This window comes from Dama dama, chromosome X (genome assembly GCF_033118175.1).
Source record: "Dama dama isolate Ldn47 chromosome X, ASM3311817v1, whole genome shotgun sequence".
In the NCBI taxonomy this organism is placed as follows: Eukaryota; Metazoa; Chordata; class Mammalia; order Artiodactyla; family Cervidae; genus Dama; species Dama dama.
This window is the reverse complement of record NC_083714.1, coordinates 120,850,881-120,867,565: the sequence shown is the minus strand read 5'-3', so window position 1 is coordinate 120,867,565 and position 16,685 is coordinate 120,850,881. Positions and strand designations below refer to the sequence as shown.

The 16,685-nt window shown below is 36.7% G+C and overlaps 1 protein-coding gene and 1 non-coding gene across 2 annotated transcripts in view; one reads left to right on the top strand and one right to left on the bottom strand.

Moving 5' to 3' along the window:
* The window catches only part of DMD (dystrophin), a 2,165,569-nt gene that overhangs the window by 1,347,586 nt on the left and 801,298 nt on the right, over window positions 1-16,685 (bottom strand). Inside the window, exon 28 of the mRNA XM_061137756.1 lies at window positions 16,488-16,637. Within this exon, the coding sequence (XP_060993739.1) occupies window positions 16,488-16,637 (150 nt within the window). The remainder of the gene's footprint in view (window positions 1-16,487; window positions 16,638-16,685) is intronic.
* Window positions 7,062-7,135, top strand: TRNAC-ACA (transfer RNA cysteine (anticodon ACA)). The gene has a single exon. It is a non-coding gene; the product is annotated as a tRNA-Cys (tRNA).

Genomic DNA, 16,685 nt, shown 5'->3' with positions numbered 1-16,685 from the left:
TAATTGCCAGGACATGGAAGCAACCTAGATGCCCATCAGCAGTTGAATGGATAAGGAAGCCATAGTACATATACACTATGGAATATTACTCAGCCATTAAAAAGAATTCATTTGAATCAGTTCTAATGAGATGGATGAAACTGGAGCCCATTACTTACTTCACTGGAGTGAAGTAAGCCAGAAATACAAACACCAATACAGTATACCAACGCATATGTATGGAATTTTAAAAGATGGTAACGATAATCCTATATGCAAAACAGAAAAAGAGACACAGAAATACAGAATAGACTTTTGGACTCTGTGGGAGAAGGCGAGGGTGGGATGTTCTGAGAGAACAGCACTGAAACAAGTATACTATCAAGGGTGAAACAGATCACCAGCCCAGGTTGGATGCAAGAGACAAGTGCTCAGGGCTGGTGCACTGGGAAGACCCAGAGGGATGGGATGGGGAGGGAGGCGGGAGGGGGGATCGGGATGGGGAACACATGTAAACTCGTGGCTGATTCATGTCAATGTACAGCAAAAAAAAAAAAAAAAAAGATTAATAATAAATAAATAAATGAAGGCAATTTTTACTAGCACTGGGCAATTTTAGTGCAGATTTGCTTGAATATTAAAGAACTGTTTTGATCATTCAATTTTAAGAATCTATGGAGTGACTTCACAAGAAAATCAGTTTAAAAAGAATCCACACTGGAAAAGTAAGATGGACAAGAGAGATGAATATTTACCTTGAGAATCATATTTTGAGTTATGGGAACTAAATATTAGTTGTAAGGTATGATGAACAGAAGTAAAAGTTATACACAAGTCACTTCAAAAAAAGAGAAAAACTCCAGAATTTCAATGAAAATGTACACAGATAACAAAACTAAAATTTCTATCCAAAAATTCATTTTAAATTCTACTTTACCAAACTATACTACTTATTTAATCTTTACAAGTTATTAGTTTTTAGGTCTTAATGTCAGATGTTTTTCATTTATATATTAACTTTGTCTTTTGCTATTCTAACTTTAGAGGAAGGAGTTCAACCACTAAATTATAAGAAATGTAAAGACAAGAAACCCCTAAATAAATATTTGTATTCACCCTCAGTCATAAAGATTTTACTGCTCTCCCCAAGCAAAAATAATTTGTGTAGCGTGAATATATAATACATACATATTTGATGCTAAAATGAATGTAAGTATGAATATGTTAAAATATATACATATATAAATATAATACAACTATACATGTGTATATGTGCATTGGTGTATCCCTTTGTGTCTAGACCAAAAATGTTAACATGCTCTATTTGGTATACACACAAAGAAGGAAAATTTAATGACTATCTTATAAAAACATTTCAGAAATATCAATGCAGATGAGCCAGGAAACACTATTTACTGGTAATTCAGATGGTAAAGAATCTGCCTACAATGCAGGAGATCTGGGCTTGATCCCTGGGTCAGGAAGATCGCCTGGAGAAGGAAATGGCAACCACTCCAGCATTCCTGCCTGGAGAATTGCATGGACAGAGGAGCCTGGCAGGCTACAGTCCATGGGGTCGCAAAGAGTCAGACACGACTGAGTAACTAACACACACACACACAGGGTAAATTATAAAGACAATGATGGGATTACTACTTATAAAATAAAAAATAAATATTCATGATGCTTGATGATTAAAATAAGAATGAAACACATTTATCATCGACCTTCATATAATATTTCAGTTTTTTTACCTAAAAATAGAGGGTAATTAAACTCAAAATACAAGATGAATTTTAAAATATTAAACTTAAGGATCGAACTAACACATAACTGATGGCAGGAAAAGAAAGATAATCTTTCTCAGGTTAACAAAAGAATATACAGCAAGGGAGAATTGAGAAGTGGAAAGAAATATGTCAGAGATTGAGAGGTACATACTTCCAGCTGCAAAATAAATGAGTCATTGGTATGAAATCTACAGTGTAGGGAACATAGTCAGTAACTATGGAGGCAAATCATAATTAGACTTATCACAGGGATCATTTTGAAATGTATATATTGGGAGTTTGGGATTAGCAGATACAATTATATATAAGATGGATAAACAAGAAGGTCCTGCTATATAGCACAAGAAACTATATTCAATATCCTGTAATAAACCATAATGGAAAATAATACATATAAATATATAACTGAGTCACTATGTTGTACAGTAGAAATTAAACATATTGTAAATCAACTATACTTCAATACATTTTTAAAGTTATAAAAATCCCGACACAAGAAAATAAATATATAGAAATACTCAATCACTATGCTGTGTAACAGGAACTAACACAGTGCTGTAGGTCAATATTACTTCAAAAACAAAGAAACTCTGAACAAAAGAAATCAGATTTATGGTTACCAGAGGTAGGGGGTTGGGGGAAGGGGAACTGATTAAAGGAAGTCAAAAGGTACAAGCTCACAACTATAAGATAAGTGAGTACCAGGGATGCAATGTAGAATATGATATAGTTAACACTATTTTATGCTATATATGAAAGTTGTTAAGAGAATAAAGCCTAAGAATTCTCATCACAAGGAAATTTTTTTGGTTTCTTTAATTCTGTATCTATATGAGATGATGGTATGTTGACTAAACATATTATGATTATCATTTCATGATGCAGATAGGTCAAATCATTAGGCTGTATGCCTTAAACTTACATAGTGCCTTGGGTCAATTACATCTCAAAGGTGGTAAAGAACCCGCTTGCCAATACAGAGATGCAGGTCCAATCCCTGGGTCAGGAAGATCCCCTGGAAAAGGAAATGGCAACCCACTCCAGTCTTCTTGCCTGGAGGATCCCTTGGACAGAGGGGCCTGGCAGGCTACAGTCCACAGGGTTGCAAAGAGTCGGACACGACTGAAGTGACTTAGCATGCATGCAAAGCTAGAAGAAAAACGGGATTCAAATGAACAGCCATCTGAAGAGGTGTACCCGCGATGACTGGAAGGGTCCCCAGCACAGAAGCTTCTGCCTCTGTGGAGGTGGAAGATGTCACCCTTGTGGTGGTAATATGTTCACCAACCTGGAAGCTTTCTGAACTCCACACTATTATGGTTTTTAATGGAGGTTTTATCCCACATGTGTGATCAATTATCAACTCCCTTTCCAGTCCCTCTCCCCTCTCCAGAGAACGGGGGCTATGGTGGCCAAAATAGCCAAGCTTCTAATCTTGGTTTGGTCTCTCTAATGACCAGCCCCCATTCAGGAGCCCGCCAAGAAACTCATTAGAAGAAAAGATATTCCTATTACCCGGTAAATTTCAAGGAATTTAGTGTCAGATGCTCCTATCACTCAGGAAATTACAAAGGTCCTGTGAGCTCTGTGTCAGGAACTGAGGTCAAAGATTAAATATCAGAACAAAGGATGCTGCTACTATCCCTATTTACAAGGATTTTAGGAGCTATGTGCCAAGAGTCAGGGCAGAGACAAATATAAAAATGTTTCTTATGTTAGAAAAGAAGGTACAGCAGATAGAAGAGAAAAATTACTATTTTTTTTCACCATTTTGAGGATTTACTTATTTATTTTTATTTATTTATTTTTCATTTATTTTTATTAGTTGAAGGCTAATTACTTTACAATATTGTAGTGGTTTTTGCCATACATTGACATGAATCAGCCATGGATTTACATGTGTTCCCCATCCCGATCCCCCCTCCCGCCTCCCTCCCCATCTGATCCCTCTGGGTCTTCCCAGTGCACCAGTCCTGAGCACTTGTCTCATGCATTTTAATTAAAAAAATAAAAATGAAACATACTATCTTGTCTAGTTTTCTTAAAGAAAGCTGGGCTACTGGGTTTATTATCTGTGTGTAAATGTTACACAGGCCAGCTTTTTTCTTCAAAATGTAATCACTCTTATCCAATCATTCAATTAAAATTATTATGAGAGCAAGCTGTATAGTCTACCACTCAGCTCAAAATTAAAGTCACCTTGAACGCAGATACTTGGCATAACAGTCTGCTTGCAGTGCACTTTTTTATATAAAGATAATAGTTTCAACACAGAGCATTTAACCCAGGAAAGTCAAAATTCAAGATGCCCAATATCCTTTCTTCCAAAGTAAGGAAAGGAAGCATAAAATTTAAAAGGTAAAAAATGTAATACTAAAAACTATATCCATTGCTAACACTAGAAGAATTAAGATTAAAATTCTACCTTTCAAAATACTAAAGCAGTTATCGTTTGTTGATCATCTTCCCTGTAATCTTCTTAAAAGATCACGTTCTGTAGAAATGAGCCTAAGTTCTGTAATTCCTGCATAAATTCAAAAGCAATTTAGGTGTAAAATTAACCAAATATATACAATGACAATTGGGGCTGGGATCATGGGCTGGCAGCCTGTGCAGTCTTGTTGCGCTCCATGCTTTTAAGGACTCAAGCTTGGTTTCAGGCTCTGCTGTCACTCTCTTTAAATTCTTAATTTTTGAACAAGGAGCCTGCATTTCCTCCTGTATTGACCCTAAAAATTAGGTAGCTGATCCTGATTACAATAATTTGGGGAAAATGTCCAATAGCTATAAGGTTGAAATAAGAATCCAAATGAAACTGGGTAAGTCCAAGAAATAAATTTTTTCAAAAAGCATGAAATTTAAATTAGATGTGCTAGGACACAGTGACATACTGGTAGAGAAAAAATGAATATCAAATGAATGACTTTCAAATATGATTATAATTGGAAGACTCCAAAAACTAGTCTCTTAGTTGTCTCAGGATATAATGTAATACATCCTGGAGATACTGGATACATTAACTGAAAATAATGGAACTCAAAGTCCCTTTTCTGTTGATTGTCCACATGACTGCATGAATATGGTTGAGAATAATATGATTATTTTGCTGGAAATTATGGGAGAAAATTACATAACTGACTGTTTCCATTGAAAACTGTTTTACTGACTACTACTGAATCTACTTGGGGAAGGAAATGGCAATTAAACCCCAACAAACCATCTCTGGGGCTTCTCAGATGGCTCAATGGTAAAGAATCAACCTGTCAAGGAGGAGATGTGGGTTTGATCCCTGGGTCAGAAAGATCCCTGGAGAAGGGAATGGCAACCCACTCTAGTATTCTCCCTGAAAAATCCATGGACAGAGGAGCCTGGCGGGCTACAGTCCATGGGTTCACAAACAGTCAGATATGACTAAGCAACTAAGCAACAACAACTGAGTCTACTGTACCTTTCACTAACACTTCTGCTTATTTTGAATTTATCTCTACAACACAAATGATATCCCAAATGCTTTCCACTCTCACTGTCTCAAAGATACTGACCCTCTATTCTTCCACTCCAATTTTTTCATGCCACCAACCCAAGACATCCTAAAAAAGAGTTATCTCACTTTCAGGTACAGAGTCTTTCATGAGTAAAATTTCTCAGCCTCCCTAATCTTCACCTGAAATTATCTTTAAATTATCTCAATTCATTTTTTTTTGTCCAAAGTTCATCTTTCCATTTTTGCTTACATCTCCTCTCCTGTAAGACCTTACACAGGAAATATATATCTCTATTGGATCTTCCCTCAGATGACAAACAAGCTTAAACCTTCACTGTCCTGACAGTCAATAAGGGGTAAAATTAGTTCTCTCCTAACTGAAAATACTGGCCTTCTCTCTCTTTTTCTGTCATCAAACATCTTTTTTCCCCCCTCACTTTCAAAGACATGCTAATTCTTTGTTTCCTGATTTATTGAGATAAATTTGACATACAGTATGGTGTAAGTTTAAGGTGTATGAGATGTTGATTTGACACATTTATAAATTGCAAAATCATTACCACCCTTGTATTAGTTACTGTCTCCATTCCATGACATGATTACCACTTCTTCTTACCAAACATGAAGGATAACTTATCTTTATGGCCTTACTTTTACCACTGCCTATTTCTTCTTTTACATCAGTTTGATCTCACAGTTGCCCCTCTAGCAACTGAACAAGACAACTAAAATTAATAAGTGAAGGAGTAAATGGGAGTTGCACAAACAGATCCAGCAGGTAGAGACCACTTTTGTAAGTACCAGGTTCTGCTATTCATGTAGGGACAATTTAGGGAGAAGAGAAGTAAAAATTATTTTATGCATTTTTATATGCCAAAGAGGAAGTTGAATATTAAAACTTGACTGAATCTAAGTTCCCTAACTCTATATCACTTTAAAGAAAATTCAAAAGTTTATAACATTTTACTCTGTACTGATAGTAACTTTATCTAGTTTTCATTAAAATTAGAGTAATTAAAGTAATTAAAGTAATCTGATCAGTAATTTAATATACAGATGCATTCTCATTGGCCTAATATTTCTGCGAAAAATTATACCTTAGCAGTAAAACAAGTGAAGAGACAGCATGTAAAAAAAAAAATTGCTTTCTGTAATCACTTGGAGTATAAGGTTAATATCATCTCTGTATGATGAAAGCTTAGGTATAGACAGAGGCCAAGACATATTTTTTTTTCTTAAGGACACACTGATTATAAAGAGGTCTAAAAAAGAATCTAGTTCAAAAGAAAAAATATGAATGGCTTATACTCCTCTTATTGCCTGTCAGACCACATTTAGATCTGCTAAGACTACCTTTCAGATCTGCTGGAAAGAGAATGTGAAGACAGACAAGAGCACAAGATTACTTTGTTTTTGGCCTGAAAAATATAAAGAATGAGTTGACATTAACAGAAATGGAGAAACTGTTGGGTAGGTCTGATAAGAGCTTGAATCTGAGTATGTTAAGTTTGAGCTGCCCACTAAATATCCACATGGAGACATAACAGAAGGGTGGATATACAGTTCCAGAGTTTAGGAAAGAGGTATGTACTAGAGATGACATTTTGAGAATCATTAGCATGTAAAGAATATTTAAAACCACAGCACTGCAGAAAGTATCAAAAGGAATGAGTGAAGAAAGAAAAAGACAGCATGAAGCTTAAGAAATATTTTCTTTACAACTGGGTCTAGTTCGGCGAAACTTGTTTCAAAATTCTTTCCTATATGTTTATGAGTCAGATTGGCAGAAGCCTTAGCTTCTAGTGCCTTCCCTGGTGGCTCAGGTGGTAAAAGCGTCTGCCTACAATGCGGGAGACCCAGGTTCGATCCCTGGGTCAGGAAGATCCCCTGGAGAAGGAAATGGCAACCCACTCCAGTACTCTTGCCTGGAGAATCCCATGGATGGAAGAGCCTGGTAGGCTACAATCCATGGGGTCACAAAGAGTTGGACATGACTGAGAGACTTCACTTTCACTTTAGCTTCTAGTACCATTTTTGTCAATTTTTAAAATTGAAGTATAGCTGATTCACAACATTATATTAGCTTCAGGTATAGAACATAGTGACTAAATATTTTTATAGATTATATTTAAAGTTATTATAAAATAATGACTATATTTTTCTGTGCTCTACTATATATTGCTTATTTTATACATAGTGGCTTGTATCTCTTAAACCTATACCCTTAAATCACCCTTCCCCCTTCCTTCTCCTCACTGGTAAATACTAGTTTTCTCCCTATATCTGTGAGTCTGTTTCTATGTTGTCATATAAATTTGTTCATTTCATGTTTTAGATTCCACATATGAGTAATAACAGAGTATTCATTTTTCTATGCTCCAGGTATTTCACTATGCATAATACTCTAAGTCTATCAACATGGGTGCAAATGGCAGAATTCCATTCATTCTTTTTGGCTGAGTAATATTCCAGTGTGTGTGTGTGTGTACCACATCATTTGTATTCATTCATCTGTTGATGGACACTCAGGTTGCTTCCAAACCTTGGTTACCGTAAAAAATGCTAACAAAGACTGGGGTACATGTATCTTTTCAAGTTTAAATTTTTTTTTTCAGGTGTAGACCCAGTATTGGAACTGCCAGATCATATGGTAGTTTTATTTTATTTTATTTTTCATTTTAGGAACCTCATACTGCTTTACATAGTGACTATATCAATTTACAAATCCACCTACAGTGTACTGTTGTTTAGTTGCTAAGTCATGTCCAACACTTGTGATCCCATGGACTGTAGCCTACCAGCCTCCTTTGCCCATGGGGTTTTCCAGGCAAGAAAACTGGAGTGGGAAGCCATTACCTCCGCAGAGCATCTTGCCGACCCAGGGATCAAATCCACTTCTCCTGCACTGGCAGGCAGATTCTTTACCACTGAGCTACCAGTGGAGCTCCTCTGGTGTACTAGGGTCCCCTTTTCTCCACATCCTCAGCATTTGTTATTCATATACTTTTTGATGTCAGCCATTTTGACAGGAGTGAGACAATATTTCACTGTGCTTTTGATTTGCATTTCTCTGATGATTAACAATTGAGCATTTTATTCATGTGCCTCTTGGCCATCTGTACATCTTTCTTTCTTGTACCATTTTTGTCAAAAGAATTTTCTTGTCTTCTATTTTTCAGCCTGTCTTAATCGGCTTGGGCTTCTATAACAAAATACCATAGATTAGGTAGCTGAAATGGCATACATTTATTTCTCACTGTTCCAGAGGCTGAGAAATCCATGATGGAGGTATCGGCGGATTCAGTGTCTGGTCTGGGCCCTCCTTCTGGCTTATACATGGCCTCCTTCTTGCTGTGTGCTCAAAATGAGAGAATCATCTCTTTCATGTCTCTTCTTATCAGGGCATCTCAGATCTTCCTTTTGGAACTTCTTTGCTTTAGCAAGGCTCTGCTGAGGTAAAATCTCAATTTCTGTTTCTTTGAAAATGTTTGATTTGCCCTTGCCATTGTGATTGGTTCAGAATACCGGGATGAGAGCAATGCTTTTTTCTCAATATCTTAAAAAATTTTTTTTTTCAAATTTTTTCTGATTCTTTTGTTGTAGCTAAAAAGTCCAATGCCAGTCTAAGTTGCATTCCTTCAAAGATGATCTGTCTCCCCTCTCTGGTTGCTAATGTGAATTTGTCTTTGGAATTCTACAGTTTCACTGTAAAATGTCTAAGAGTGCATTTCTATTTATTTACATTGCCTGTTACATACTGTGGTTCCTGGTTAAGTAGCTTGGCTCTGGAAATTATTTTTCACTGCCTCTGTGCGTGCTAAGTCACTTCAGTCGTGTCTGACTCTTTGTGACCCTATGGACAGTAGCCTGCCAGGCTCCTCTGTCCATGGGATTCTCCAGGCAAAAATACTGGAGTGGGATCTTCCCGACCCATGGATCGAACTCATGTCTCTTACATCTCCTGCATTGGCAGGTGGGTTCTTCACCACGAGTGCCCCCAGGGAAGCCATATTCTTCAGGATCCTTCACCTATGCCTGCCAGTCCATTTTCTTTATTCTTGTCTTCAGTTTCCCACTAGACAAAAGTTAGACATTCATCACTTTTTCCCAATACATATTTTGCCTCCCAATACATATTTTGTTCATACTGTCTACCTCTTTAGGTTTTAGTACCACATTCTCTATGTTTCAATTTCCTCATAATTCATTTTTCCCAACTGTTTCACATACATTAACCACAGCCAATATTTTTCCAATTTCAAGAGCGATAATTTTAATTTTAGGACTTCCATTTTTATCTTTTTCAAAATCTTTCCTATCAACTTTTAGTGTCTTATTTCTTCATTCAATTCTATCATTTATTTATTTAATATTTCACCTACTTATTTTGTACTCATCATTTGGCAATTCTAATACCTGAAATTGTATAGGATGTAGCCTAAATTCACTCTGTGTTGTATTGTGATTACTTTGCTTCATGGTGGCTTGTTTTCTTATGCTTTGAGCTCATTGTGAGCTCAAATTTCACAAAATTTCATATATGAGACTATGAAGGCATGTTTCTTTCTAAGAATTTTCATTTGCTTCTCACTAGTGTGAGGGTCGCAAAGAGTCGGACATGTCAGAGAGGCTGAACTGAGTGCAAGGGCGCTGCCAACCTGCAGCTCAGTCAGATCACTCCCTCAGTCGTGTCTGACTCTTCGTGACCCCATGGACTGCAGCACACCAGGCTTCCCTGTCCATCACCAACTCCCAGAGCTTGCTCAAACTCATGTCCATCAAGTTGGTGATGCCATTCAACCATCTCATCCTCTTTTATCCCCTTCTCCTCCTGCCTTCAACCTTTTGCAGCATCAGGTACTTTTCCAATGAGTCAATTCTTCACATCAGGTGGAAAAAGTATTGGAGCTTCAGCTTCAGCATCAGTCCTTCCAATGAATATTCAGCACTGATTTCCTTTAGGATAGCTTGGTTTAATCTCCTTGCAGTCAAACAGACTTTCAAGAGTCTTCTCCAACACCACTGTTCAAAAGCATCAATTCTTCAGCGTTCAGCTTTCTTTATAGTCTAACTCTCACATCCATACAGGACTACTGGAAAAACCGTAGCTTTGACTAGACAGACCTTTGTTGGCAAAGTAATGTCTCCGCTTTTTAATATGCTGTCTAGGCTTGTCATAGCTTTCCTTCCAAGGAGCAAGTGTCTTAATTTCCTGGCTGCAGTCACCATCTGCAATGATTTTGGAGACTAAGCAAATACAGTCTGTCACTGCTTCCATTGTTTCCCCATCTATTTGCCATGAAATGATGGGACTGGATGCCAAGATCTTAGTTTTTTGAATGTTGACTTTTAGGCCAGCTTTTTCACTCTCCTCTTTCATCAAGAGGCTCTTTAGTTTTCTTTGCTTTCTGCCATAAGGGTGGTGTCATCTGCATATCTGAGGTTACTGGTATTTCTCCTGGCAATCTCTGTTCCAGCTTATGCTTCATCCAGCCCAGCATTTCACATGATGTACTCTGCATATAAGTTAAATAAGCAGGGTGACAATATATAGCCTGGATGTACTGCTTTCCCAATTTGGAAGCAGTCCATTGTTCCATGTCCGGTTCTAACTGTTGCTTCTTGACCAGCATACAGATTTCTCAGGAGATGGGTAACATGGTCTGGTATTGCCATCACTTGAAGAATTTTCCACAGTTTGTTATCTTCCACATAGTCAAAGGCTTTTGAGTAGTCAATAAAGCAGAAATATATGTTTATTCTGGAATTCTCTTGCTTTTTCTATGATCCAACAGATGTTGGTAATTTGATCTCTGGTACCTCTGCCTTTTCTAAATCCAGTTTGAACATTGGAAGTTCTCAGTTCATGTACTGTTGAAGCCTAGATTGGAGAATTTTGAGCATTACTTTGCTAGCATGTGAGATGAATGCAATTGTGTGGTAGTTTGAACATTCTTTGGCATTACCTTTCTTTGGGATTGGAATGAAAACTGACCTTTTCCAGTCCTGTGGCCACTGCTGAGATTTCCAAATTTGCTGGCATATGGAGTGCAGCACGTTCACAGCATCATCTTTCAGGATTTGAAATAGCTCAGCTGGAATTCTATCACTCCCACTAGCTTTGTTCACATTGATGTTTCCTAAGGCCCACTGGGCTTCACATTCCAGAATATCTGACTCTAGGTGAGTGATCACAGCATCATGGTTATCTGGGTCATCAAGATCATTTTTGTATAGTTCTTCTGTGTATTCTTGCCACCTCTTCTTAATATCTTCTGCTTCTGTTAGGTCCAACCCTGCAGCAGCTTTAACTAAATCTCTTGCTTGGAGATATGTTGATTGTTACTGGTAGTAAACATTCAAATAAGTGATCCTCACAAGAACAGGACTATGGTTACACATTTTCAGATGAGATGATTATAATTATTCTTACTATTAATTGTATACTTAGAGTGGAGGGAGAAACAGACATATTTTTATATTGGGACTTTTTCCAGACAGAATATCACTATCTATCATTTTACTGAAGATATAACCTAAGTTTTACATAGAATCTCTGTTCACCTCCTCTCCATTTGCTTGAACCTGAAGCTCTGATTTCTACTGTATCAAATGGCTTAAATTGACCAAAATCTGGGTGTCTAGTTTTAGCTTTCAGCACTGAGGCAATGCAAGGGTCAGTGCACCTAGTTGTGCTACTAGGACTAGTTTCATCTGATGTTTTTATTTTTCTGTCCTGGCCTTTAAAGGTTTACTTACACTTCCCAGCAAGAGAGAAAACATTTAAAAGTATAGTTGTTGGAAATTTCCCAGCATCTTGATGTTTTGCAGAGGGCATTTTAGAAAACTGAATCTGCCTCATCCTTGGGAATGGAAGTCAGTCTTTTCTCAATGCATATGGAGTTAATCAAATCTACCTCATAAAAATATAATGTGGGGATTAAGTTTAATACCATTCATAACTGCACACCACAAGGACTGACATAAACATGCCCTCAATAAATGGTGACTTTTACTATTTATATTATTATATATTGATATTTTCTAAGAAGTAAACATATTGACAAAATCATAAAGCACATTCTTTTATTAGACAAATGGCTTTCCAATAATAATTTTGACCCCATGACTAATATAGAGTCACTTACTCCCCTGGGTTACTTTATAGTTTTCCTTCAATCAATATTTATTTATTCTTCTCTATTTCTGCTAAGGAAGATGTGACACTGAGTGGCCAATTTAAAGTCATAATTACTGGAGCAATTAATGAGACCCTCATGCTGCCTATCTTCAGCATTACTACTAAAGCGGAGACAACCAATTTCGATTTTGCTTCTTCTCTTTTAGTGTCTGCTATTTAATGATAGGTGAAAAAACTTATAGATGACTTTGAGAAGATGAGAAATGGAGATGTTAACAATATATAAGAATGATGAAATAATCACTAATCAAGAGAACTGGTGAAGGCTTTGGACTTCTGAATATGTTTGCTTTTAATATGTAATACTCTAAAATATTTTTAAATTAATCATCTGTAATATTTTTAAACTCATACTGTAAGATTTCTGAAGAAATTAGGAAACCAGTTATTTGCAGTATTTACTTCTTACCAAGCAGCTTTTATTTTTAATATAAGGAAAAGGTCACTGAGATTGAAGGTAGTATGGTCAACCAGCCATGTGTCTGGGCTCCAAGAGTAGAGAGTTGGATCTAAGCATAATAGTGTTGTAGTCTTTGATACCCTTTCCATTTCTAGAAAATGTGAATGTAGAAGACTTTATAACATAGGTTATTGAGCTAACACGTGAGAAAATGCATGTCAGGCACTTGGAGAAGTGCCTGAGTCTTTGTAACAATTATCCTACCACTGCTATTATCATTTTACTATATTGATAACACATCTTCTGTAGCTTGGTTACCCTGTAATAAATGGGAAAAATTGGATTACTTGGTACCATTTTTGGAACTGTCTCCTGGTTTGCTAACCATTTCTTAAATCATTACTGTGAGTAGAAAATGTAGTGCCATATGATTATGAAGAGTGAAAGATGCCTTTTCAAGGAATGGAGATAATTTATGACTTATTTGAATGCAAAGTCACACTCTGAAATTAGGAATAGGATCTAGCATATTTCTTTTAAATATTCATAGGCAATAAAAACTCTGGCTGTTTGATGGATTTAACAGGCAACTGAATATTACCTTTGCTCTGCATAATTTCAGTTCTAAGAAACACTAGGTAGGCAATAAAAAAAAAAAGCACCACAAACCTCTGACATAGGCATTTTAATTGGAAGAAAATGGGCTACGGCTCATCTTCAAATGAAAGAGCACTTTGTTTATTAACAGAAAAAAAAAAACCTGCCTTTCTTTAGCCAAAAAAAAAAAAAAAAAAAAGGAAAGTTATGGCTTTTAAAGATTCAGAGAATACTCCCTAATACCATACATAAAAATTAACTCAAAATGGATTAAAGACCTGAATGTAAGGCCAGACACCATAAAATGCTTAAAGGAAAACATAGGTAAACACTTTCACATAAATTGCGGCAGAATCTTTTTGAGCTATTCCTAGAGTAATGAAAATAAAACAAGTATTAACAAATGAAACCTAATTAAACTTAAAAGCTATGGCACATCAAGGGAAACCATAAACAAGACAAAAAGACAACCCTCAGAATGAGAGAAAACATTTGAAAATCAAACAAATGACAAAAGATAAATCTCTAAAACATATAGACATCTCATGAAGCTCAATACCAGAAAACAAACCATCCAATCAAAAAATGGGGGGAAGACCTAAATCGACATTTCTCCAAAGAAGACATACAAATGGCTGACAAACACATGAGACACCCTGGTTTTAACTTGTGTCTCCTCCTAACTCTTTGATCATTGCTTCTTTTTTCTTTGTAAACACTGTTTCCTCAGCTGAAAATTTGATGTGCGATGTAACTCCAAAATTCTATGCGTTTTTTTAAAAATCTTGGCTTATCTGGGGTGATCTCCTAAACTCTATAGTTTTTTCAGTATATAGCCTGAAAAATTCCCCATCTTGGTAACTTGTTTGAATCACTCTCTTTAACTTCAGTACCGTGAATCTCTTTTACAGGATTAGGGAAAATCCCCACCTGGGTACTCCATAAGTACTGCAACAGATTTTTTTGCTGTTCTGCTACATAACACGCTAACCTCAGATCTCTGAGTTCACCTGAAGCTTTGGTGACCAGTATGTGCACACACTGCTAGATTCCCACCTTAAACTCCGGCATTTCTCAATTTTATGGCTCTAGGCAGCCGAGGAGTACTGGGATTTTATGCACCCAAGGGCAACCCTCCAACACAAAGGGAGGAAAATGGGTGAATAAATGCTCCATTTTCCATTAGCCCAGGGGGGCAATTCTGTGTGCTCTGAGACACTGGTGTGCTACCTGCTTTCTTTAATGCTCCCAGTGGGACTGACCCAGTAACTCACAGTGGAAACTCACTCATAAAAGCATCCTATATCAGCCTTCCAAACTTTCATTCTCCATTCTCCCCATGTGCTCACTTGCCTTTCTTGGTATCACCTCCCAAATAAACTACCAGCACCTAAGGTCTCAACTCAGGGGTTGCCTCTTCTTACTATCAAACTGAAGCGTGCATACTTGGCTCAATGGGGGCAAAAAAATGACATATGATCTTTCACCTTCAAACTAGTTTTTTTTTCCTTACTTCCTCAAAGTTGTTTCTGAAAAACACCACATACTCCATCACCTAAGTCAGAAGAAACCGAGCTATTCTCCTGGATTTTGCATTTTCTTTCTACTTGTCACCATCGGTGGCCTTGCCTTCAACTGAGCTAAAATATCACTTCTTACTTGATCTCACTCTCTGCCTATGGTCTCCCCATCTCTTAACCTCCACTCCACTCTCGACGTAACATAATATGAGGATGGCACCTCTCTCCTCCTTCCCTCTTGTATATTAAACCCTTCAGCGGTTCCCTCGGTGCATGGTTAAGTGCATGGCTGTAGACCAGACTTTTTGTGAAGCATAGATCTCCCTGAGAAGTTTCACTGATGCCTGCTTGTTCAGGCTCACCTTCAGCCACAACCCCATTTGTATTGTGTGTTCTAGAACAACCAAATATTTCCGATTTTCTGTATGTGCTGGTGGCCACCTGTCTGTAATCGCCCTCCTACAACTGCCTATTTGGCTGTCTCCTACTCTAATTTAAAAAAATGTAGTTTACAACCAACCTTTTTCTAGGAAAGCTACCCCAAATATCTTCCAATGCTGACCCACACATATCTGTGTCCTTTTCTATGTCCTCTAATCCCCTATAATCACTTTTAATGCAACATTTTGCATCCTATAAGGATATTCTTTTGTTTTTATATCTTAGAACACACTAAACAATCAATACACTTTTGCTTAATTAATCAGTGTGTCTATAAGTAGTGAAACAGAGGAAATTTCTCTTATTATCAAACCTTCAAACAGCGTCACACACATTCTAAATGCACTGAGCAATTGGATATGGAACTAAACCTCATTATGAGGTGTTTTTTTCCTTCTTGATAAATAATCCATTCCTGGTTTAGGAGAGTGTATGCAAAACATTGTTTGATTCAGAGAAATATGTTATTATTTTTTCAATTTTGATTTGGAAAAACTCATACCATGTGCATTAATTTTAAATATGAAAATTCCTCTGTCATATATAAATAAAAACTCATATTATTTGGGAAGAATAAACAATATCCAGTATCTTGGGCACTAATAAAATCACCTGTATTATTAACAGATTACATATGGACATAACAAACATGTGCACATGTTTGAAGAGCGAGAGAGAAAGAGATGGGTTATGATGCCTACACATATTGGTTAATCTTGCAGAGGGAAAAAGAACTGTGGTCAGATAAGATCTGATTTTGAACACTAGATTAACTATTCACTCGTTTGAAGATCTGAGCATGTTACTTTACTTGGTCTCTTTCAGGATTCCTATTAAAATCCATAGTTTATAAAGGTTCTGTAAGATAAGATGATATAACAGACATGTAACTATTTCAGCCATGTCTAGCATTTAAAAGTTTCTACAACCTGGAAGCTGAACTAATATTTAAAGTATTCCCCCCAAAAAATAAATAAATAAAGTATTCCTCATTTTGCCTAAGAGACATAAAGGTATTTGCTAGACATTTATGCAAATTAATTTAAAGAGATATTTTTCACTTCGCCCACCATACCTCTTCATGTAGTTCTCTCCAACGAGAATTAAATGTCTCGAGTTCTTCATTGATCAGTTCATCCATGACTCCGCCATCTGTTAGGGTCTGTGCCAATATGCGAATCTGATTCGGGTTATCCTCTGAATGTTGCATCAAATTTTCAAGTGACTGAAATAAATTTGCAATAATTACTACATCTCTTTTTCTAAGTCCACT